The sequence below is a fragment of the Lampris incognitus genome, chromosome 15 (assembly GCF_029633865.1).
Source record: "Lampris incognitus isolate fLamInc1 chromosome 15, fLamInc1.hap2, whole genome shotgun sequence".
NCBI lineage: Eukaryota > Metazoa > Chordata > Actinopteri > Lampriformes > Lampridae > Lampris > Lampris incognitus.
Window position 1 is genome coordinate 27,389,782 of NC_079225.1, and position 25,509 is coordinate 27,415,290.

At 46.7% G+C, this 25,509-nt stretch overlaps 1 protein-coding gene across 1 annotated transcript; it reads left to right on the forward strand.

Moving 5' to 3' along the window:
* Nucleotides 1-6,613: 6,613 nt before the first annotated feature.
* Nucleotides 6,614-12,106, forward strand: tmem244 (transmembrane protein 244). Its single transcript, XM_056295179.1, has 6 exons — nt 6,614-6,706; nt 8,525-8,610; nt 9,138-9,214; nt 9,722-9,847; nt 11,528-11,572; nt 12,009-12,106. The coding sequence occupies exons 1-6, from the start codon at nt 6,614-6,616 to the stop codon at nt 12,104-12,106; spliced, it is 525 nt and encodes a 174-aa protein (XP_056151154.1).
* The last annotated feature ends 13,403 nt before the right edge of the window (nt 12,107-25,509 follow it).

Here is a 25,509-nt window from a genome sequence, read left to right on the forward strand (position 1 = left end):
CCAAGCAGTGTCCAGATGCCACCAGAACAGCCCAGGACCTGAGCCATGCGACCAGCATCACCATGTAAAAAAAAAAAATAAATAGTCACACATCTTCATGAGAGAAGGATATAACATTAAAACAGGATAACAAAATTCCAAGGATTTATAAGATACATAAAAAGAAAATGTGATGAGGGAGATGCCAAGCAGTGTCCAAGTAGCAACCACCATCACTATGGAGATCTGGGAGGAGAACAGACTGCACATACACACAAGGGAGACTCATATCACACCATTCACAGACACAGGAGAAGAGAAAGGAGAAGACATCATTCAGAGAGAGAAGACATGTGAGAGAAGAGAACAGTTTGCAGTAGTCAAGAATCTATACTTTATAATCTCATCAGCAGAACAGTGCTTGGTAAACTCATCGAGACTGAAACCGACCCGCCATGCAGTACAGGTTGTGAAGCACTCGATTTAAAGGCAGCTAATTGAAGGCTAAGGCAAAAAGATGAGTTTTAAGTTTGGATTTAAAGGACTCAACAGACTCTGATTGTGACTGAGGTGTCAAAACAAAGCCAGTGATCATCAGGAGTTTAGCTTTATAGGGCCCTGTCTCATTTTGACTTCCATTAGTTTGATCTCACTTTCTCAAATATACCCTACAGATGTACACCGTGAAGATTTCTATCAGCCTGGAAATGTGAGTAAACTGTGTTTAAGTGGGTCTACCATCCACTGCATTCTGGCAAAGTGTTATGTGGTGTGTTCAAATTCTTGTTATTTATTTTCAAATATCCCTCTGGCTAGAATCAAACTGCCAGATAAAACACTTGAGATTTTGTAAACAATCTCCATTCCAAGAGATATGGTGCCAGACGTATTCTACTGAATGCAAAGGCAATCAAAGACAGGCAATGTTTTTGGGGGCAATACAACCAGGCAGTAATGCTGAATTATGTTATTAAATGCTATCAATATTCAATGGCATGTAATCTGCACAACATTTTGACTGTGGGTCACCCAGTTTGACTGCAGAGTCACTCTAGACCAGGCTGGAGCAAAGGCCGGCCCGGGGGCCGTATGCGGCCCGCGACCTGATTCAATATGGCCCGTGGAATCGTTCTTAGATCACATAAAGAATGTGCGATAGCATTTGTTATTCAAATTAAAAGCCCAATGAATACTCCCCGTTGGGTAATGATTTAACTCCCACCACTTGTAAGGGCGGCACGGTGGCCCAGTGGTTAGCACCATTGCCTCGCAGCGAGAAGGTCCTGGGTTCGAACCCCAGGCTGTCCCAGGTCCATTCTGTGTGGAGTTTGCATTGGTTTTTCAAAGATTTCAAAGAAAATGAAAGTGGACAATGAATGTAGGATGTTCCAGAGAGAGTGGACAGGGAAATATTTCTTTACTGAGGCATGAGGGAAAGCTGTGTGCTTAGTGTGCAAAGAGAGCATCGCTGTCTTGAAAGACTACAACTTGTCCTGACACTTCCAGTCAAAGCATGCAGAGAAATACAGGAATATGTCTTCTGGGCAGATGGCAAGCGCATGGAAAGAGTTGCTTTCTCGGTTGCAAAAGCAGCAAGGAGTTTTCCCAAAACTGCATTCTGCAAACGACAAAATTGCGAGAGCTGGCTCTGTACTCTCCCACAAAATTGCTAAACAGCAAGCCGCTGGCTGAGGGTGAGTTCATTAAGAACATTTAATTGACTCTGCAGCAATAGAACAGCAGTTGAAAGACAAGGTAAAGGGTTTCGCCTATTTCTCCTTGGCCCTGGATGCACGTGAGGCACACGACACAACGCAGATGTTGATATTCTTACGAGGCAATAATAATGAGGAACACAACCACAGGGAAAGACTTATTGGAGGAGTTTAATATGTTTGTGGCAAAGCCGGGACTGAGTTTTGAAAAGTTATCTAGTGTGACCACTGATGGGTGTCCAAACTTCACAGGAGAGAACCTTGGCCCTTTGAAAAGGATACAAGATCAAGTAGCTGAGCTGAAACCAGATCGGAAAATTACTTTCCTGCATTGCATTATTCATCGGGAGGTGCTCTGTAGATGTGTTCTGAACATGAGCCATGTTGTGGATAATTCACTAAAATAGTAAACCTCATAAGAACAAAATCTTTAAAACACAGGCAGTTTGTCTCACAGTTGGAAGAGACAGTCAGGCCATGCAGATCTCCCCTACCGCACAAACGTGAGATGGCTGAGTTTGGGGAAGGTGCTTGAAAAGGTTTGGGACCTGAAGTCGGAGATTGCTGAGTTTTTGCAAATGAAAGGAAAATATGGTGGATTTCCCTCAACTGCAAGATAGAGAAGGATTGGCTGGTTATGCCTTCACCATGGACATCGTGGCCCTCGTGAATTAACCGAATCCCAAACTTCTAGGGAAGGGCCTTTTTGCACATCAGATGTACAGCCTTGTGAAAGCCTTCAAGGGAAAATTACTCCTCCTGACCCATCAAGTAGAAGCCAACAATCTCGCCCATCTTCTGACACTCCAAGTCAGTTCCCTATCAGTTGACCAGCGGGAGAAATATACATTGCTGCTGTATGCTTTGAGCAGTGAGTTTTCTCATCATTTTGAGGATCTCAAAGTGTAGGAAAATGACATGCTGTCGGTTTCCTCATCCTTCCACCTTCAACGTGCATAATGCCCCCACTGAGCTGCAACCTGAGCTTATCGATCTTCTGTCTGATGCAGTGAATGGAGAACTATTCAAAATACCGGCGAGGTTCTCGATGCATCTATTGATGAACCAAACTTTCCAGAGATTGGCAATTATGCTCAGAATATATTTGCATTGTTTGGGTCAACCATATGTATGTGAACTGACATTTTCAGTGATGAAATATAACACGCCAAGTCACAGATCATCGATCCTGCGCATAGCGACGTCAGAAACTATACCTGACTTCACTGCTCTAATCAATGCCCATCAGAGACCCCACTCCTCATACTGGTTGAGTAGTCTAAATGTAATGTTGAGTGCTCTCTCGTGGTTTTGTGCATACCCCTTAACAAGAGTTCTGTCCGTGGTGCTGAATGCACAGTGTACTTTTCCCTCCGTGTAGTTCATTGCATGTTTAGTCATGAAAATGCCTAGCAAAAGCAGAACATGGATGTGGGTTATTTCTGTGCATGATAGAATAGTAAAACAAGTAGCATATCTGGATGTGATTTACAGTAGATATATCTATCAACACAGTCACACACACGATGTATAATCCTGTAATATGATTCTGTCCCAGGGCATCCTGGTAGCGTAGCAGTCTAGTCCGTTGCCTACCAACACGAGGATCGCCGGTTCGAACCCCCGTGTTACCTACGGCTTGGTCGAGCGTCCCTACAGACACAATTGGCCGTGTCTGTGGGTGGGAAGCCAGATGTGGGTATGTGTCCTGGTCGCTGCACTAGCGCCTCCTCTGGTCAGTTGGGGCGCCTGTTCGGGGGGAGGGGAAACTGGGGGGAATAGGATGATCCTCCCACACTACGTTTCCCTGGCGAAACTCCTCACTGTCAGGTGAAAAGAAGCAGCTAGCGACTCCACATGTATCGGAGGAGGCATGTGGCAGTCTGCAGGCCTTCTCGGATCGGCAGAGGGGGTTGGAGCAGCGACCCGGACAGCTCGGAAGAGTGGGGTAATTAGCCAAGTACAATTGGGAAGAAAAAGGGGGGGCGGGATTCTTTCACGCGATGTAAAGCCCCCTGAGGCAAGTTTGGAATTTGTGATATTGGGCTATAAAGATAAAATTGACTTGACTTGACTTCAAAAACATGTTCTAATGTGGCCATCCATGGAAAACAATTGCCCACGCCTGCTGTAGACCATTTAGCTAACGACCACATAGAGCTCACTGCCTTGATACTTAAGATTTACAGCATCGCTTTTCAGTTCTGTCCCCTGGGAACCACAGTGCTGCTGATTTTCTCCTCTGCTAGGTAGTTCATTATATTCATCTGTTGTGTCAGGTGTTCCAGACATCTCATCAATGAGGCTGTGGGCCTGGAACAAGCAGGAAATGTAATGAACCACCTGGCAGCGGTCCACATACCAAAAACCTTGATATGGAGGGCCATCATAACCCCACCGTGATAATAATCAGGTTGATATTTGTACTCGTATTCTACCCCCATCCCCACACTCACATGCACGCACGCACGCACACAAACACACACACACACACACACACACACACACACACACATACAAGCAAAGAGAAACAGCACTAGGGACACTAAACCACTTTAACAATGTAGTCATCTGTTTAGTGTGAGCGATTATGATGTCTCATACACACAAACCTATCTGCTGCAAAGCTGATGTCCTACAGTGATGACAGCTGTTAACTGCAGCTGTGTGTGTGTGTGTGTGTGTGTGTGTGTGTGTGTGTGTGTGTGTGTGTGTGTGTGTGTGTGTGTGTGTGTGCGCTTACATATGTAGCAGGGAAACATCTTAACTGTTCTAACCTTCACCCTAAACAGGGGACTGACTACATTGTAATACAAAGTGGTCCAGTGTATTCAGCATTATTGCTTCTGTTGCAGCAGCTGAGCTAACATGTTGAAGATTTCCTCATAATTACGGTTTTCCAGAAAGAATGGGGTTCTCATAAACAATGTCCGCCTATGGGGTAATTTAAATATGCATGTGTGTGTGTGTGTGTGTGTGTGTGTGTGTGTGAGAGAGAGAGAGAGAGAGAGAGAGAGAGAGAGAGAGAGAGAGAGAGAGAGAGAGAGAGAGAGAGAGAGAGAGAGAGAGAGAGAGAGAGAGAGAGAGCGTATCACCTCCTTGCACATATAATGTGCACATTCATAACACACACGAAAGCAGTCTTAACACAGAAAGACATAAATGCATGCATGTGCCCTTGTGCTTTATCTGTTAGTAGAGAATGAGAAGTAGGGAGGGAGATGGAAGGGAAGAGAGACAGAAAAAAAACCCTACTGACAAAAAGATTATATTAAAAAGATATTACCCATTTCCCGTTTCTGCTGAACAAAGGATTGTCACAACAAAGGCAAAAAAAGGGTTATCCAAATATATTGTTATCTTCCCTTTGTTCAGAGTCTTTAGGGAGAGAGGTGAAGAGGGAGAGGGAGTTCTACGTCACCAAGGATGTTTTTGAACTTCCGCCAAATTCCTGAATAGTACTACTGCCTCCTCCAAACACGCACGCACACAGGAGGCTGAATGGTGATGATGCTCACCTTGTTCCACATGCGACCCCCATCATCTACTGTGCTCACCGTCACCATGGTTACAATGATGCAGGTTGCCTTGGCAGCCAAAGCCGTGTAGCGCATACGCACACATTCGCACGCATGTGCTCTTTACCTTACACACTTATAATTACACAAATGTGTGTGCGTGCACACACACAGACACACACAAAGGCAGACTCAGTCACACATACGCAGGATATGATGTCAACGTTGTCAGTTACTGGAGGGAGACTCATAGGTGCAGCTTTCGTCATCTCAGCATTCGCCTCTATTTGCATCCTATTAGTTACCTCGCCAGCTTGTTCTCGCTCCCCCCCCCCCCTCTCTCTCTCTCTCTTACGGGCACAGAAAAAATACGTGATGCCCCTTTTCGTAGGTAACGCAATGTGAACGGGGCCATGCTGCCATCTACTGTTCAGATGAGGAACTGAGAGTCAGTGGCTCTGTCAGGTTTGGCTACCAGGTAAGAAGAAAGAAGTAGAAAGCCACTTTCTTTTGTCATTGTAGGTTACAATGAAATTTGTTTTCTGCATTTAACCCACCCTATTGTATTGCAAACAGTGGGCAGCTGTGGTACAGCGCCCGGGGATAAACTCCAGTTCTTCTTTTCCTTGCCTTGCTCAGGGGCACAGACAGGAGTATTAACCCTAACATGCATGTCTTTTTGACGGTGGGAGGAAACCCACGCAGACACGTGGAGAACATGCGAACTCCACACAGAAAGGACCTGGGACTGCCTGGGGTTCGAACCCAGGACCTTCTTGCCATGAGGCAATAGTGTTAACCACTGGGCCGCCGTGCCGAAGAAGTAAGGTTTTTGCAACTTTTCTAAAAAGATCAGTAAAAGCAGATTTTGCGTCCACAACATTAGGTAAATAAAAAAAATCAGCCTTACGCAGCAGTAAAAAAAATCACAAAAACAAATTATGTCCGTGTGAATATGTTTCTCTCTCTCTCTCTCTCTCTCTCTCTCTCTCTCTCTCTGTGTATGTGTATGTGCTGCGCACGTGTGTGTGTGTGTGTGTGTGTGTGCATGAGTGAGCAAGTGGGAAACGGCATACAGTTGTGTTAAATAGGCATTAAGGTTCTGAAATTTGACATCTTCCTTTCTGTCTTTCTTTATCCCTGTGTGTGTGTGTGTGTGTGTTAATAGTTGTGGTGTTTATGTGTGAATAAAGTAAAGAGCAATTGTGCATTTGCATATATGCATGTGCACGTGTGTGTGTGTGTGTGTTTGTGTGTGTGTGTGTGTAATGGATAGTTCACCTGTATATTGATCCCCTCTGGGATTTACTCTGTCTCATTAGTAATAATCTCATTACTTCTAATCCCAGCCCTCCCCCAACACACACACTCACATCCTCTCATTTAGACCAGCAGCTCTTCATGTTGTTGGACTACTGCTGTCGTTGCTGTGGATTCACACTAATCAAACGCCATGGACCCTTTCCCCTCAAGACCACGCCCAGTGATACCTGGGTAAGGATGTTTTTTATGAAGCTAACATGTTGTAGAATAGACAGTTAGGCTTCTGTAAAGCCTGGTCAGTGGACTTGCTGAGGCTCAGTGCACTGGGCTAATTAATATAAATTGTTTACCAGACCTTCCCATATTGGTATGGAGGCTCTTACAAGCAAGTAATCTTTTTTTTTCTTTATTGACATATACCATGTTGGCTTGATCAACCAAATGTTCAGGGGGGGGGAGTCCCAACAGTTGGTGAAGTTGGCTTGCTAGCTAGTCCACCGGGCCCGTGAGAGCTAGTTTGACAGGCCGTTTTGCAATTAGAGCTGTGAAACCTTTTGTGCATGTGAAAACGGGGTGAAATTATAACTTAAACGAAAGGTCAAGATCGGGGGCAAAAGGTGTCTGCGGGGTACAAGTACGGTTTCTAGCGGATGTTTTGTCTTTTCTTTTAAGATCAGTCTGCAGGATCCTGATTAGGGCCAGGGGCGGGGGAAAGGGGGGGGCGCTGGTGTTGCTGGGGGATCTGTTGGAGGTATTTAGCTGTCTCCGGGGGTATTAACATGAGCTCAGCGGCTTTGCTGCTTTCACAAACACCCACCTCATGGCTGTCTGGACACGGAAAAAGTAGATCCCACGTGGCTGGGCTGAGGGAAGATGAGGTCTTCACCACAGAGGGGGCGAAACCTGTATTGGTCTTTTCCTGTGCAACACAGCTGCAGACTGGCAGGTAGTCGTGACCGTGAGGAGACACTGAAGCAGGTGAATGTGGAAAATGTGAAGGAGGGGAAACTTGCACATTGCGGATGGAGACATCGTTTAATAATGACCTTACGCCAATACATCTCCCTAATCAGTAGGTTTAGAGATTCAGTAATCTCGAGTTGATGTTTTCATGCCATGAGAATATGAAGTGTGTGTAAATATAGTTTTGTGGGTTTTTTGTTGTTTTTTTGTCCTCCTGCTCAAGGACCCAGTTTCAAGTTTCATGTGAGGGCATGAAACTTGACTGAGATGTGCAAGGCACCGCATGTCAAGTCAAATCACATCATCAATTTCCTTCATAGCTTCTGTCCTCCTCTCCACTTGTGGCACAGCAGATACAATGCCATTTTGGGCATGTTTTCTGTTTTTTGTTTTGGTCGCGGAAGTTGTGGAGAATAGGAAGAGGATTCTGTCGTATAGTTATTCTGAGGACATGATCGAATGTGGGGTTGCGTTTGGCTACACTGATTGTCCAATCACTTCACATCTAAGTTGATTGACATGGGTTGGACATGTCCTCAGTATAGATCCATTAGTATCTGTCACCATACACTTCCTATACACAGTGTGTGTGTCCTCTGTTTGAAGAGAACTACAGCAGATGGTGGGCTGAATTTGTATTTAAACTTGTAGCTACACAAAGACTTTTCGCTGATGAGCACCCGGTTATTGTAAAAATATTCCTTCATTAATGCACTTTATATAATTTATTCCCTTAATGGTCTTTAGGGAAAAGAAAAACAAGCCTATTTACAATCGCGTGTTTATCATATTTGCCCTTGCTAACCAAGAAGATACGTCATAGATACTATGCCATCAAGGCCCGAGGTCATTTTATTCTGCTGCTGCACCACAAGTGCCGTTTGTGTTTAACTGGAGAAAATGACAACAAACTGCAAAGAGATAGAAAGTCTTGCCAAAAAGTCTTACCCAGATATGGGCTCTGTTGTAGATCAATGGGTGGAGCGTGGTGCATGTACAACCCAGGTTAAAGGCTCCATTCCCATCAGGACCACTATTTGTCTCCACATTGGATTAAACAATTGCCCCCCCCCCCCCCCCCCCCAGGTCGTTCTACAGAACTTGTTGATGTGCATGGTGTCCTTCTACTCTCTCTACTACATCGTAGTCAGTCTCTGCATTGGACTGTTAAGGTACACACCACACACACATACACACACACACCATGTCACGCTATACTTGTGGGGACCCCTCATTGACTACATTCATGCCCTAACCCTTACCCATAACCTAATCCTAATTCTAACCGGAACCCTAAATCCAAATCCTAACCCTAAAATAGACCCTTTTCCTCATGCGGACCCATAAAATGTCCCCACAGGTAGGTGGTTTCAGGCTTTTCTATCCTAAAGGGGACCAAATGTTGCCATTAGGATAGAAAAACCTGGCGCACACACACACACACCGTCAAACACACACACACACACCGTCAAACACACAAATGAAATTAGTCGCCAACTAGATTAGTAGTGTATGTCTTTTCATTTGAATTTGCTGGTGTTTTACTTACTCTTGTACCAAAACAGTTTCCACTTACTGCTGTCATTACCAACTATGTCTGTTGTGTCTGTCCACTTTATCTGTCTCTCTGTTTGCTCCCCTCTCTGACTCTGTGTTTGTGTGTGTGTGTGTGTGTGTGTGTGTGTGTGTTGCTGCTCAGGGTTCATGAGATTGACAGCTTGTTGGCTCCATTTGACTACACAACACAACCATCATGGCAAAACCCAAAGTACATGGGTAAGTTCTGTCTGCTAAACAGTCCGTCCGTCTGTCCGTCAATCCATCTGCCATTCAGGAAACCATGTATTACTGGTATTACTGTGCAGTTACATTAGAGGGAGTGGAGTTATTTTATGCCTTCCAACCAGTGTTAACGGTTTCGTTTATCTGAAAAGATTTGTGTTTGGATAAGGTAAACGTTCTGAAGGAAATGGGTCTGGTACCACTGTCCGTCCTTATGAGGACCAGACTACCAAGTGTGTAACACGGAGAGCTTTTTGAGTTAACGTCTCACAAGGGAAACATTTTTTAATGTTTAATGGGGGAGGGTGTGTGTGTGTGTGTGTGTGTGCGCATGATGTCCTCGGGGGCATCAATTCTCATCATCTATCTGTCTCAGTCTCTCTTGTTCTCTGAAAGTTCATCCTATGTTCACCCCATCTCCTCGTCTCTGTGCCTTGCTCTGTCGTTGTCTCTTCCCTCCCTCCCTCCCTCCCTGGCCTCTCTCCCTCTCTCCTTCCCCAGTCAGTGTGATCTCCACGGAAGTGACCTATGTCTTAGGAGGCCTTGTGTTCGCCTGGATTGTGGAGGAGTGGGTTTGGGACTACGCCATTACCGTTACACTGCTGCATATAGCGATGACTGTGGCAGGTGGTGTACACATGCCACACACACATGCATGTGCTTTGAACTGGTGTGTAGTGTACTGACTGTGCTTCAGCTCGGGGCCTCCACATGTGTCACGCGGGAATCTGCCAGTGTGTTTAACACACTGCTCTGTGTAACACGCTAACTCTGTCACCAGGGTGTATCTGGGGCATTTAAGTGAAGAGATTCTTAACTGCTCTTCCGATGTGGCATGAGCGCGCACACAAAACACATACACACACACACTTACACACACACACACACACACACACACAAAGTGGATCAATAAAACAGAACGAACAGCTGATAGGATTGGTGGCCTGAATGATTATGTAACTTGATCGAATGAACCTAGTTGGCCCTCTCGCTCCCTGTCTGTTGTTCACTTGCTCACACACACACACACACACACACACACACACACACACACACACACACACTAAGGGCTCTAGTTTCTGGGTTGTAGTGCAGTCGAAGGTGCCGGCACTAATTCACGGCACAAGTCGATCTAAAGTGTGACCAATATATATAATTTTTATATATATAATTTTGGGACATGCAGCACTGTCGTTAATCGGGCGCAACGGAGGCGCAGCTGTAAAAGGGTTGGATTAGAAGGAATAAGTTATCAGTAGGCGTGGTGGGGGCTGGCTTCAATTACGGCCAATCAAATCAGCTCCTCTCAAATGCGGCACGCTGTCATGGCGATCTACCGGTTTCGTAATGGACGGCGGAAGTCCAGACCGGCAAAGACAGAAAAGCTTCTCCCAGGAGGAAGCTGATGTCCTTGTTCAGGAGGTGCAGAGTTGCCAAGAGCACATGAACACCAGTTCCAATGTGATATGAGACAACACGCAAACAGAACTATTTGACAGGCTGCCGTTTAATGCGTCTTCGTTCTCACCAGCGTCTTTCTCTCTTTCCTGCACAGGACACCTTAAATAGTTGTGATCACAGATCACTTATCCTTCTTCCAGGTAGAACGTGTTTAACTGAAATCCCCGTCACCATGTTGACTTCCGTGCGTAATGGCGCACACTGACTGTTTTATGTTGGAAGACAACAATACACATTCAGATATCTCGTTTTGTGATTAAAAAGGTTTATGACAGTAGTCATTACTTAAATCAATCATGAATTAGGCCAACATAACGTACACAAAAGTGGCGTGTGTGATTTTGGATAAGTCTATGCATAGTGCACCTTCGCTTAAAGCTAAGACATGGTCTGACCGGGTGGAGATGCAGGCATAATATTTGGTTTTATTTGACGCCAAACTAGCACTGAGCCCCCTGATCTGGACTGACACACCCTCTACTGCGCCCCCACGCCCATTTCAGCGCAAGCGACGTCATGGCGAGCCCGGAAATTAGCAAACGTGCCCAGGAGAGAGAAGAAGCACCCGCTCCCAAAGAAGTTGTCAGTACGTCTGTTAGCACTACTGCCGGCCTTGTGCCATCCAGAAACTAGAGCCCATATTGTTTATGTACCTCTAACAGTCTGCCTGATTTTATAGAAGTTAAGGCCAAATGTGACCTATCGCCTCATCTGCATGTTACTGTTGATAAATTGGGACTGTTGCTTCTTCTTAATGATCATAACTTTTACCTGGATTGATCTAGACCGGTCTAATGGAACGTGTGTGACATTATATGATGTTTATTTTCTGCTCTGCTTCCACAGTAATGTCAGACTTCCCCTCTGCTGAGCACTGGTGGATAGCTCTGGGTAAGATTCTGTCAATCTGTCTGTCTGCCGGGCTGTGTCTGTCTCTCTGTGCAGACTGCTCCCCATCTTCAGCTTATCTCTCTCTTCCTCTCTGTCGGGCTGTCTCCCCAGTTTAGATTTTTTTCCATGTCATTTGTTTGTATCTAATGATCCCACACATAATTCAGTGATGGATTACATTTACAATCCAGCTTCTGGCCTCCAAACTCATGATTGACCTTCTCTCTCTCTCTCTCTCTCTCTCTCTCTCTCTCCTCTCTCTCTCTCTCTCTCTCTCTCTCTCTCTCTCTCTCTCTCTCTCTCTCTCTCTCTCTCTCTCTCTCTCTCTCTCTCTCTCTCTCTCTCTCTCTCTCTCTCTCTCTCTCTCTCTCTCTCTCTCTCTCTCTCTCTCTCTCTCTCTCTCTCTCTCTCTCTCACCTTCGTCTTCTTCCCCTAGGTTCAGGCTTGGTCATGATGATATTCGGAGGACAGCTCTTGGCATATAAGCTCTTCAGAAACAACTTTGTCTATCCAGCCGAACTGCAGAACTTCTGATGTTCAAATAACCTCGCTTGTCATCCAGTGGGTACGATTAAACAGGGAGCCAGCAACCTGTCAAAACATTTGCCATCACCACCTCTCTTCTTTTATTTATCAAAGAAAAAAGAATATTCATGTAACTGCTAGACATCTTTTATGAGTATTCAAGTTGAACGTGAATAACTTCTCGCCTATTTTGTGAATAATTTCCCTCACTGGCTAACTGGTTAATACTACCTCTTAGATCGCCCCCACGAGGTGTCTTTTCAAAATCTTATTGCTAAATTCACCTGAGCAATTGGTTAGCATACGATGACACATGATTTGATAACTTTGCCAACATGCACACAACCTCTTTTTTCTTTTTTCTAACTGTAGATGAGACAATATTATCTATTGACTCATAAGAACTTGAGCTGTTTCCTGGCAGAATATTATATTAGGTAGTAACTGAACATCTTTATTTATTGGCTTGCTACTAAGCTACGAGTGGGCTTTGTATGTTGACTAATCATAGATCAACTTCCTCTTTGGATCAAGTTAGTCTTTGGATAGGAAGTCATCTTAGCAGCAAGAAACTCTTTTTAAACTGGATGTTGTATGTTTTATGTTTCATCCATACTCTGTACAGTCAAATATATTGTTTTGTATTGTTTTTTTTGTTTTTTTTACACCTTACCTACATCTAGTATCTACACCTAGTACATAACAGTTTTGGCACTCACAAATCTACACAGGTTTTTAACTGTTTGAAGCCCAGGTGTACATTTAAAATAGAAATAGATCAAACCAAACTAGATATTTAAGTTTTTTTTAATCACATATGTCTTGCACTGATCGTCACCTTTATGCCAATATCTGGCCCAACAATGATTAAAAAAAAAGTCCTTTTGCAGGTATTTTTGATGATGTTGTAGTCTGTCATTCCTGGAAAACGATAATAAAACACTGATGACTCATCCTGCATTTGGGGGCATATAGATAGATTGTTTTAGATAGATAGGTTGTTTTATTAGCCACACGACCAAGGCCGGTGGGATTTGTTTTTGGTACACTTTACACTCGGCAGCACAATACATACATGGACAACAACAGACACTCCACATACTGTCGCGAACAATACAGTTACACAATAACAGAAATAAACATATCAGGCATAACAGGTGAATGGTGGTATTTATGCCAATGGAGTGTGAGGAGGGGACTATAGGGAGGAATTCAGAGTCCTTATGGCTAGGGGGGAAAAACTGTTTGCGAAGCATTTAGTCTTAGTTGACAGTGACCTGTAGTGCCTCCCTGAGGGAAGGAGCTGGAAGAGGTGATGAGCAACATGTGAGGGGTCGGAGGTGATCTTCTTTGCTCGCTTTACAGTCCAGTTAGTAAGTAGAGATTCAACTGAGGGGAGTGGGTTGCCTATGATTTTGGATGCCTTGTTGACAATCCGCTGCAGTTTTTTCCATGTTTGACTGTCTGTGCTGCAGTACCATACTGTAATACCAGATGTTATGATGGACTCCATAATGGCTGAGTAAAACAGAACGAGCAGTTGATGTTTGATTTGGTATTTTCTTAGCTGCCTCAGAAAGTAAAGTATACTAATTTTGCATCCAATGAAATGTTTTCTCGAAATTTTATGTCCCTCCTCCATAGGGTGACCAGATTTTCAAAATCCCAAACTGGGACCCTAAAAAGTGTACTGCACATTCGTGCATGCGCACATGCATATGCACGCGCTCACAAGCTTGTCTGTCTCACCGGACATGATACATTGAAGGATTTTTCTCCCTTCCCACCAAAAAAAGACAGGCTAGAGTAGCCGGGACTCGGGACACCCAGCTTGAAACCGGGACAATCCCGGACTAACTGGGATGTCTGGTCACCCTACTCCCCCACGACTATAAATTCTGCCAATTACCGACCTACGAGCTAGCTAGCAGTTATGGGTCATCACTGTGTTTTTGGCTATGCTAATTCCTGCAACCCCCGGTGGGTCGCCTCAGCTGAGGAGATCTGTGAGAAGGGCCCAGTGTATGTCCAGAGTCATTGCCGCACACCGCTGTACCCAGTCCCCTCCACTGGCCCACCTTCCGGCACGGCATCGGTCACCATCTTGTGGCGCCCCCTTCTGTCTAAGTGTATCTATCTGCAGCCTGCAGCTAGTACAAACAGGCCCCCAGAGTGCAACACATGCCCACATCAGTAGAAGAAATGCCCACCTCACTGAGGTTAAGATTAGGAGGTTAAGGTTAGGGCAAGTGATGGGAGTAGGTGTATCTTGTACTAATATTGCAGGCTGCAGCTGGACCCTTCTTCTTCCATCTGCAGCACATTCAGCGCTATTGGCTACTGTAAACACTAATCAATATCCGTGACTAGTCCCTCCCTAGCTTCCTGTTTTTGCAGGTAACACATAAATATGCGGAATCAAATAGCACCCTACTAGCCATGCAAGTGTATCTATCTGCAGCCTGCAGCTAGTACAAACACGCCCCCACAATGCAACACACGCCTACATCAGTACAAGAAACACCCACACTAAATCAACAAACGCCTACTTGTCAGTACAAGCATTACCCCCCCCCCCCCACTGAGGTTAAGGTGAGGAGGTTAAGGTTAGGGAAAGGGATGGGAGTGGGCATGTCTTATACTAGCACTGCAGGCTGCAGCTGGACCCTTCTCATTTCATGGGTTCTTTGAAGAAATCTTTAATTCTTTCAGACAAGCAAGCCAATAAAATCTGATCATGCAATCTTATCCCAGTAGTTTAGATAGCTCATCGGTGCAGTGCTTTACATGTGCCGCAGATCAGGTCTGTGAGCGTCTCCAACAGAAAGCTTCTCATTGTTACTTTGAAGACGGCAATGAAAAGACCAATGAAAAGATTTACTCCCACCATTTCTTTATAAGGTATATTCAAAAAGTATCCAGAATTCCTCTCTTCCTACTACAATGACACAAGGAGTAATATGTTTAATCCCCAAAGCAAAGAAAGATCTGCTTCTGCTGGACAATTGGAGACCAAAAACTTCACTCAATAATGATTATAAAGTGTTTGCTATTATTTTAGCTAAAAGATTCAAGCAGGTCTCAAACTCAATAACTGATGAAAATCAATCTGGATTCATGAGTGGTAGATATTAACAATAATATTGGATTGGTCATAGACTATTGTGATCTAATTCTAGACAAAAGTGTCATATTTTGCCAGGACTTCGGCAAAGCATTTGACTGCGTAAAGCATCCTTTGATTTGTTTATTGTCTAGAAAGCTTTGGTTTTGGGACATATTTTTGTAATGCTATGAAAATTCTCTGTGTTAATGCTAATAACTCAGTTAAACTAAAACATGTGACAACTCAAAGATTTTCTCTAAAGTGAGGGGTGAAACAAGGTTGCCCTGTTTCTGTTTTTTTTCCTCCTGGTGGCTCAGGTTTTTTGCCATTATATTAAATCCAGTAGGTTAGAAGGTTCTGTTGCTGATCATAATCTTATAAATCAGTTGGCAGATGATACGTTATTTCTTAAAAACGCCTCTCAGGTAGAATCACCTATAAAAATTATTGATTTTTTTTGATTGACTAAATCAATAATCAAGATTATTGATTATTGATTTACTCGAGCTTCAGGTTTAGGAACAATAGAGGGACCGCTCAGGTTGTGCGGTTTGGAGCCAAAGCAAGAGAGGCAAGAATGAGATGGCTTGGACATAGGTGGAGTAGAGATGCTGGGGTTGCTTCACTGAAGCCATAAAAACAATAAGGCTGTCCATACCATACTCTTTTTCATAGGGAGTTTACCACTTCTCCATAGGTGGCAGCTTGCTGGTCCCAGTTTGATCAGAATATTCCATGGAAAAAAGTTGGACAAAAAAGTTGGACGTCTCACAAACAAATATGATTTTACAGGTGCTTGAAAAAAAAAAAAATAAAACAACAAGAAAAACTGACGCCAAGCAGGAATCGAGTCCTTTCAATAGTCGCCGCAGGTAGTTTTAGCTCGGTTTGTTGAATCCATCGCATTTGGGTCACAGACGCTAACAGTCTGTGTTTAGCGCCAGCAAAGATTGTGCAGCAAATAAATGACGAGTTACTGCTGGGTCACAGTGTGATATGGTCAACCTAAATTTCTGACACTGTGAGACTTTTGTCCAAGGTGGTTGGTCACAAGACCGTAATATCGGCCGTTTTTGAACCTGTCTAAAGGAGAGACCGGACAAATCGCACAGGCTTTAGGAAGAAAGTAAAAATTCAGGTAAGGTTGTTTTGGTAAAGATATAAATATCTTCAGAGTTTGACTGAACTTGTAAAAAAGAAACAAAAAATAAATAAAACGTAGTATGTCTCTGTTTTTACCTTTCAGCTTGAACTGAGAAATATGGCCCAGTTTAAACTTGAACGTACTTGTTTAAAAATGAAAAGAAGTGTTTAAATCCAGTTTGGAAAAATATGGAAATAGCGCCTTCTGCTGGCCAGGTGCGCGCATGCGCGTGTCGTGTACGCTTACGTGTACGCGCAGTCAATTTTCAATCTGCGCGTGCGCCAAGTTCGAGCGCATGTACGTGCGCTTGCTTGTGCGCATACACGTCGTGCTATTTCCCCGTTTTCCAAACTGGATTAAACAATTCTTTTCATTTTTAAAGAAGTACGTTCAAGTTTAAACCGGGCCATTTTGCTCAGTTCAAGTTGAAAGGTAAAAGGCTTCAGAGACATATTACTTTGTTTTGTTTTGGGGGGTTTTTTTTGTTGCAAGTTCAGATATTTGTATCTTTACAAAATCAACTTTACTTGAATTTTTACTTTAATTTCTTCCTAAAGCCTGTGCGACTTGTGCCGTCTCACTGAGAGACAGGTTCTAAAACGGCCGATATTACGGTCTTGTCATCGAAGATAACGTTGGACAAAAGTCGGACGGTGTCACAAAATGAGGATGACCATATCACAATGTGACTCAGTCAGCAGTGACTCGCAATTTCTTTGCCGCACAATCTTTGCTGGCGCTAAACACAAACAGACTTCTCGCGTCTGTGACCCAAATACGATGGATTCAACAAAACGAGCTGTGCCAAGAAGACAAATAACAACCAACATTTCAGCCCGCTGCAAGGACATTTCTGACTGCCATGTTTAAGCGGAAATGGACATTTCCATCGCCAAACGCGGACCGGGTACAACATACAGTCTATGCCTTAAACTCTTTCGGCCTGACCCACTTTTCCAATATATTTTACAACATCTAGTTATCATTGTTTGGTCCTTCTTTTATGCGCTTTTGAGTATAAAAACGTAAATACTGAAAAAATAATTGCGCTGCGAAGGCAATTTTTTTCTGTTATTTGTGGAAAAACTTTTAAACTCTATTTCAGTTATTTGTGCCATATCTGCGCATTATGCCATGACCGCATAATCATGGCAGTTGATTGTGCGGAAATGTAAATTTCCATCGCGAAACGAAAGACCCTCCTTGCACGCCGGCAAAGTTCCCACCAGAAACCAAAAGCAAAGAAACTGAGAAAGAAGGTGGAGCATGCCGCCCCCGAAGCAATAAAAGTGGTAAATTTCAAAACATTATAGCATCTCTGTATATAAATAAATAGTTCAATCACCTTACCAGGTTCATTATCACCCCGATTTACAATCAAACACGGCGTTAAAACAGGGTTGTCCCATTTCTAATTTTCTCTTTATAATTGCTACTGAAATGCTTTCTATCGTTATTAATGTTGTTTTAGACGAAGCTGTTGACAGGTGGCCCCCCGTATATTTGGTGCTGTTACATTGTGCTGGGATCGATTGGTGATGCCTGCGGGTTCTGGGTTGTTTGATCGGGTCTGCCTGTGGCGCTGAGTCAGTCAAAAATAGAATGCAACGCAGAGGTTGTGTAGAGCGACAGCGCTGTGTCCTGACGTGTTTTCTAAACACAATATTGGCGACAAGGATGGCTGATATCTCTCTCCCGCCACCTGCCCCCTTCCTGGCATTACCTGGCGAGCCTGCGGTACCATGGACTCGCTGGCTACATAGTTTAGAAAATTACCTCATAGCCTCAGGGCTCGACGACGTGAGCCAGGCTAGGAAGACGGCTTTGTTGCTACACTGCTTGGGAGCAGAGGGTCATCGTGTGCTCGGGACTCTGCGGAACTTCACCAACTTTGACGAAGCTGTGGGACTTCTGAACACCCATTTCGCTGCTCCACAGAGTGCCCTCCTTCGGCGATTGGTATTCCGTCAGCGACACGAACTGCCTGGTGAGTCTGTGCAGCAGTATGTAGCTAATTTGCGAGGGCTAGCTAGTTCATGCAAGTTTGGCGCGCTTCAGGACGAGATGGTTCGCGACCAGCTAATCGAACACACCAACAACGCAAAGATGCGTGAGACTCTCGTGCTGGATAAAGACGATCTGCTGTTGTCCAGAGCAATTACCATCGCACTACAAGTTGAGAGGGCAGCTGAGTGTGCTGCTATGCTAAACACACAGCAAGTGGCCACCTCCAGTCAAGCTGCCAACGACTTCTCCGTCTACTCACGGCTGCCTCCCGGGACGCAGCCCAGCCAGAGCGAGTCGGGCGCCGACTCCACTGAGGACGTCCTGCAACTGCAACGACAGCGTTCTCGGCCCCGCCCTCAACAGTCCTGTGGTAACTGTGGATCTCGGTCTCATGTTTCAAGGGCTCAGAACTTTCCTGCCCGTGGCCAGACATGCCGTAGCTGCGGTAAGCAAAATCACTTTGCCAACGTCTGTCGATCTTCCCCGGCTGGGTCAGAGGGCCACACCCCCCGGTCTTCAACCGCCATCATTCACAATGTGAGCTCTGGGCCAGTGTCATTCAAATCATGCACAGTCAACATTAATGATGTGTGCATCCCCCTGCTGTTGGACACCGGTGCAGGTGTGTCTTTCCTGAATGTTGATACTTACAGGCAATTTTTCAGTTCACTGCCACTGTCCACACCCTCAGCTGTCCTCTGTGGGTATGGTGACTCCAAAATCGATCTGGTTGGCTCTCTCCAAGTGACTGTCCGCTATGGAACCAAGCTGGTGCCCAATGCAGTTTTTCATGTGGCATGCCGTGGGGCCAACCTGATGGGCCTGGACCTGTTCTCCGCTCTGGGGTTCTCCCTCTTAGACACGGGGGGGGGGGGGGGGGCGGCAATCCTGACTGTTGCCATGCCTTGGCAGCAGAAGTGGCCATCACTGTTTGTGGGGCTGGGCTGCCTCTCTGCCTTCGCCCATCATCCTCTCCTCAACCGTGCTGTGAAACCTGTCATCCAACCACTGCGCCGCATCCCGCTGGCTCTCCGCGATGGGGTCTCCGCCGAGCTGCAACAACTGCTGGAAGCTGGCATCATTGAACCGGTGGACGCGTCACCCTGGGTCTCAAACCTCGTGGTGGCTAAGAAGAAGTCGGGGGGCCTGCGTGTCTGCGTCGATCTACGTGCAGTAAATAAGGCAGTGGTCCCTGATAAGTATCCACTGCCTACCTCAGAAGAACTCACTGCTCAGTTCTATGGCTCTGAGGTGTTCTCCAAGCTCGACCTCAGACAGGGGTACTTACAGGTGCCCCTCCACCCCAGCAGCCAAAACCTCACAGCTTTTGTGACACATGCAGGAGTGTTTCGCTACACCAGGATGCCTTTCGGTCTCAGCTCCGCCCCTAGCTGCTTCCAGAAATCATGGTCTCCGTGCTGGCTGGCATACTGGGCGTGGCCATTTATCTGGACGATATAGTGGTACAGGGGCCCACCAGTGAAATCCACGACAAGTGCCTCAACATAGTCTTCGCAGCCCTGTCCAAGCACAAACTAACTCTCAATGCTGAGAAATGTGTCCTCTCTGTGCCAGCCATCGAGTTCGTGGGGTTCCGGCGGTGTAACTCCACTACAATCCAACGTGGATGCCATTCAGGCCATCCCTGAGCCCAGCTCAGCCACCCAGGTCACCTCCTTCCTGGGTATGACAGGCTACTACCTGAGGTTTCTTCCCCAGTACTCTGAGACCACAGCCCCCCTGCGCCAGCTGCTGCGTAAGGACGAGCCATGGGTGTGGTCAAAGGCATGCAGTGACAATGTGCGTGATCTCACGACTCAACTGACTTCACCATCAGTGTTGGCTCACTTCAACATCTCCAGCTCCACCTTCGTAACCTGTGATGCGTCAGCCACAGCAATAGGGGCTGTGCTGTCTCAAACCCAGAACAGTGTGGAGAAGCCCACCACCTTCACTTCCTGTGCCCTCAACCTGACCAAGCAGCGGTACTCCGTGGGTGAGCGTGAGGCGTTAGCCTGCATCTGGGCTTGTGAAAGGTGGCACCTCTACCTCTATGGCTGCTCCTTCACCCTCAGGACAGATCACCAGGCCCTGACAGCACTGCTGTCCGCATCTGGGACAGGCCACAAACCCCTGAGGCTGCACCGCTGGTCTGACCGCCTCCGCCAGTACAACCTCAGCCTGCAGTTCACCCCAGGCAGAGACAATGTTGTCGCCGACCTGCGCTCTCGCTCTGTCTCCACCCCAGCTCCACAGACGGACACTGACTGTGTGGAAAAGGACATTGTCCAAATGCTACACACACCCCTCCAGGCCACTGCCTCTCTGCAGGAGCTGAGGGCAGCCTCCAAACAGGACCCTGTCCTATCCCAGCTCTGCACCTACATCCAGAACAGCTGGCCTCACAAGGTCCCAGAGGAGCTGGCTGCGTTCTCCCAAGTCATACAGGAGCTCTCCTGCTGGAACGACACCTGCATGGCACGTGGGTTTTGCACAGTGGTCCCAGGTGCTCTCCATGCGCGTGTTATGAATATGGCGCATGAAGGCCACCTGGGCATTGTGAAACTGAAACAGCGCTGCCGAGACCTGGTGTGGTGGCCGGGGATAGACGGAGATATTGAGGCTCTGGTGAAGGACTGTTCTGCCTGCCTTGTGAGTGGCAAGACTGGCCACCAGGCTCCCCCACCCCTGCAACCTCTCGCCTGGCCCTCTCAGCCCTGGGAACACCTGCAGTTGGACATCTGTGGTGAGATCCATGGAGTTCCCCACCACCAATGCTTCATGGTGGTCGCCTACGATCTACACTCAAAATGGCCTGAACTCACCACTTCCGGCACTGTGGCCTCACAGGTCATCATCGACTTCCTGGACTCTCTCTTCTCTTGCTGGGGCCTCCCAAAGACCATCACCACTGACAACGGTCCTCAGCTGGTCTCTGCTGAGTTCACTGCTTATCTTGAAAACAAGGGCATCCAGCATTGAACATTTTCACCAGTCACTGAAGAACGGCCTCAGAGCACACATGGCCCAAGGGTACTCTTTCACGCAGGCCATCCGTCACACTCTGCTGTGCTATCGGGCCACACAGCACTCGACCACAGGCGTCTCCCAGCCTCTCTCATGCTGGGCCGGGAAATGTACATGCCCCTTGAAAGGCTCCGCCCCTCCACACCCCAGGCCCCTCCCTCTGGGGTCAGAGCCTCAGTCACTCGTCAGCATACGCAGATGAAGCAACAGTTTGACCAGTCAAAACGAACCAGGGGTGCCAGACATCAATGCGTCAGACTTGGTCAGGGTCCGCAGGCCCCACAAGGACAATAAAATGGCATCATACTGGTCCTCTCCTCTCCAAGTCACCCGTCAGCTGGGCCCAGCCACCTACCTCCTCAGCGATGGCACTCGGTGGCACTCCAGTCATCTGCGGAAGGTGTCAGCTCCGCCACACACAGCTGGTGACACAACTTTACCCATTCCCTCAGCATGGCAAGACGCCCCGGGGCTTCATGCAGCTCCTACACGGGCCCCAGACATTCCTGGGCCTCAGCTTCCCCTGCCTTCCCCCTCCCCACCTCGGCCTGCCCAGCCTCAGGCCGCCTCGCGACCTGTTCGCACACGTTTACGCCCTTGCCACCTAGAGGACTTTGTGTCAACCTTTCATGTTTGGAATCCTTCCGGGGGGGGGGTGTTATGTCTGCACACTGGATCACCAGTGCTGCAATTAGTTAATGATAGCATTGTTCTGTTGTGCTGTGATTGATTGATATGTGTTGCCTAGTTATTCTGTGATTGTTTAATCTTTGAAATGTGATGTCTGCACACTGGATCACCAGTGCTGCATTTGGTTGATGTTGGCATCGTTCTATTGTGCCTTGGTTGATGTGTGATGCCCAGTAGTTCTGTTATTGTTAAATCCTGCTGGGGGGGAAATGTTATGTCTGCACACATCGATAGTGCTGCATTTGATTTGGCGCAGTTCTATCGTGCTGGGATCGATTTGTGATTCCTGCGGGCTCTGGGTTGTTTGATCGGGTCTGCCTGTGACGCTGTGTCAGTCAAAAAAAGAATGCAATGCAGAGGTTGTGTAGAGCGACAGCGCTGTGTCCTGACGTGATTTCTAAACATAATAATTAGTCCATATGAACTCAAAGCTGCGGTCAGTAATGGCCTTAATTAAACCCGCTGACTCAATGCGCAAACCAGCTCCGTATTTGTAGCTGCTGTCAATTTCAGTCAATAAGGAACAAATATGCCCATAGACTCGGAATACGGTGGTTACTGTGGCCAAATGTCCTGTCCAATGCTGTTCTAGAAGTAGCTTCAGTTTTTCACCTTAAGTGAACTGCTACAGTGGGTTTCTTAAGAAGCCGCTGGGTTGTTTTTGTTTTTACCCAGCCGCTGGGTTGTTTTTGTTTTTAGCATGGAATGCACAATTTTTATGGATGCTGATTGGAAGATTTCACAAAGGGGATAGAATAAGTAACATCGCAGAGTTTAGCTGTCATTTCGTTAGTTCAAACACCGAGGTTGCATATCAGTATCAGCAATATCAGGTTAACTTGGATCAGTCTATTGCCTTATTTTGTTCCCCAACCCCCTTAAAAGGTTGATTCGCTGGCATCAATGACAGATGACTTTGTATTCATTAAATTAATGACGAGTACAATGATGAAGATGTTTGTGTTTGCAGGACACATAGTATGCCAAGGGGTGAAACCACCGGCCAGCTACTGGGTTCCTCGAAGAGAGGCTGAGAAATTTAAGGAAGAGGCTGAGGTCCATGCAAGCCTCTCAAAGAGTGGAGGACTCTGTGGCCTGCCCCATATTCTTACCAGGTTAAACTGAAAAACTATTTTTATGAGTAATACCAGCGGTATTAATGTGTCATTTTAGCATTGGCTGAGGTTCTCTACAGGAGCATAAATGGTTTAGTTACTATATGTTTTTTTGTCCGTTTTACACTTGCATATCAATTCGCCAAGTTCGTTGTGAAGTTTAAATGAACTGTCGCGTTGTGACAGAGCTACAAATTAGTGGTTTGATGGAAGTACAGAGTAGCAACATGTAACATATGTCTGAAATAGCTTTTTGTGCTGTTAGGGCTGTTTCATAGTCTACGCAAGCGACGCAGACACAGTTGTAAATGGAAGGCTCACGCATGTGCTTTTCATACATAGAGAACGCAGTTCAGTTGCTACATAACACCTTACTTTAGAATAGCAGTAAATGGCACTTGCGTTTGCGTTGCATTACAAAAATTTGGACAACACATTGCTACGCAAATACATGTCAACCCCCCCCCTCCAGCATAGCGTTCACGTCTGTGTCCGTGTAGCTTGTGTAGACTCTGAAATGGCCCTTACACTCCATTTGGGCTAAGGACCATAATGATTTTGCAAAGCTAAAATTCTTCATTCTGCCAATATACAACTGTTGTATATCCACACATTAGTTTTATTTCACAAGTTAATTGTGTCTTTCATCATTATAGCATCGCCTATATCCCAGGAGAGGGCTGAGCAGCTGATTGAGTGGCTAAAAAAATAACACCAAGCCAACCAAGCAGGTCGAGGAATATATGCAGGCCACAGCGGTTTTCAGAGCTCATTGGCTGAGAGCAAACAGCTCAGAAACAATTCAGGAGGTCCTCCATGACTTCACACATCCAGGCATGGTAGGTATTACCCAATACCCCAACATCCTATCTGAAACCTTTCTGATGAGGGGCAAAGAGAATTCTGCAGCTAAACCATAAGACTGTGGCAGGAATGAGGAAAAACACAGGAAACCAAGGCGAGTTTGATGTTTATTCCTCAACTCCAAAAACCAACTGCAGCAGGAACCACCCTGCACCGGCGAGCCCGGGAACGTAAACCACGCCCCCAGCTCACAGTCCTGCTGGGTGAGAGGCATAGCCCCTAGTGTCCGCCACACAGCCCCCCCCCCCCCCGAACACCCAGAAGGGACTCCTGGAAAGAAAATTAGTGTCTCACTGGAGGCTTAAGCAGCCTGTCATAACGGCTGCGCCGTCCCTCAGCCGAAACAGTAGGTGAAACACAGTCCAAAGCCGGCTGAGAAGCACAACGCTGAACCCGCGAAGACACTGCCGGGGTCCTGGAAGGAGGACGACCCCGACGGGGAACCTGGGCCGGAAACACAACTTCGCCTGCCATCCTGTGCGCCGGTTTAAGCCTATCAAGCGTGACACGCTCCCTACACCCACCCATATCTAGCACAAAACCCTTAGGACCCGTCTCAAGAACCCGAAATGGGCCATCGTATGGGGGTTGGAGGGGCGAGCGGTGAGCATCATGCCGTACAAAAACAAAACGAGCCGACATGAGCTCCGCAGGCACGAACGACCGCGGAAAACAGTGGTGAACGGGGCCTGGAACCTGAGTGCTGTCGGACAAAAAAGGATAAACGGCCGGACGGGGTCGAGGAGCGGAACTCCCAGGCAAAAATTCCCCAGGGACGCGGAGCGGCTGACCGAGCACCAGCTCAGCGGGTGTCCATGAGATCCACAGCCGTCCCGTCGCCCAAACCAGATAGGGAAAGGATCCTATCTGCCCTCTCTGTGGCAGATAGGCTGGACCTCTGGAGCAGAAGATGTTTGAGGGCGACGTATTTATCGTGTTGCGGAGGGGCGCGCAACAGCTGCATGGCCCGGCGTGTGGACTGCTGGTCCAGCGCTGCGACGACCAAATAGTATCTGGAGTCGTCCGCGGAGATTCCACGCAGGTGGAACAGCGCCTCGACATGCTGGAACCACGAGGCCGGGTCGCTCTGCCAGAACTCTGGGAGTTTCACAGCCGCGGTGAGAACGGCCGGCTGTGAGAGTTGTGGCGGCGTGGCTGAAGTGGATTCACACTCTTCTTCTGCTCCAAACATGTTCAATTCGGGGTCACCAATGTGGCAGGATGAGGAAAAACACAGGAGACCAAGGCGAGTTTGATGTTTATTCCTCAACTCCAAAAACCAACTGCAGCAGGAACAACCCTGCACCGGCGAGCCCGGGAACGTAAACCACGCCCCCAGCTCACAGTCCTGCTGGGTGAGAGGCATAGCCCCTAGTGTCCGCCACAAGGCCATATATTTCAAATAAGTGTAATTTTCACATAATCTATTACTGATGTAATAGTTACATCACAAAAAATA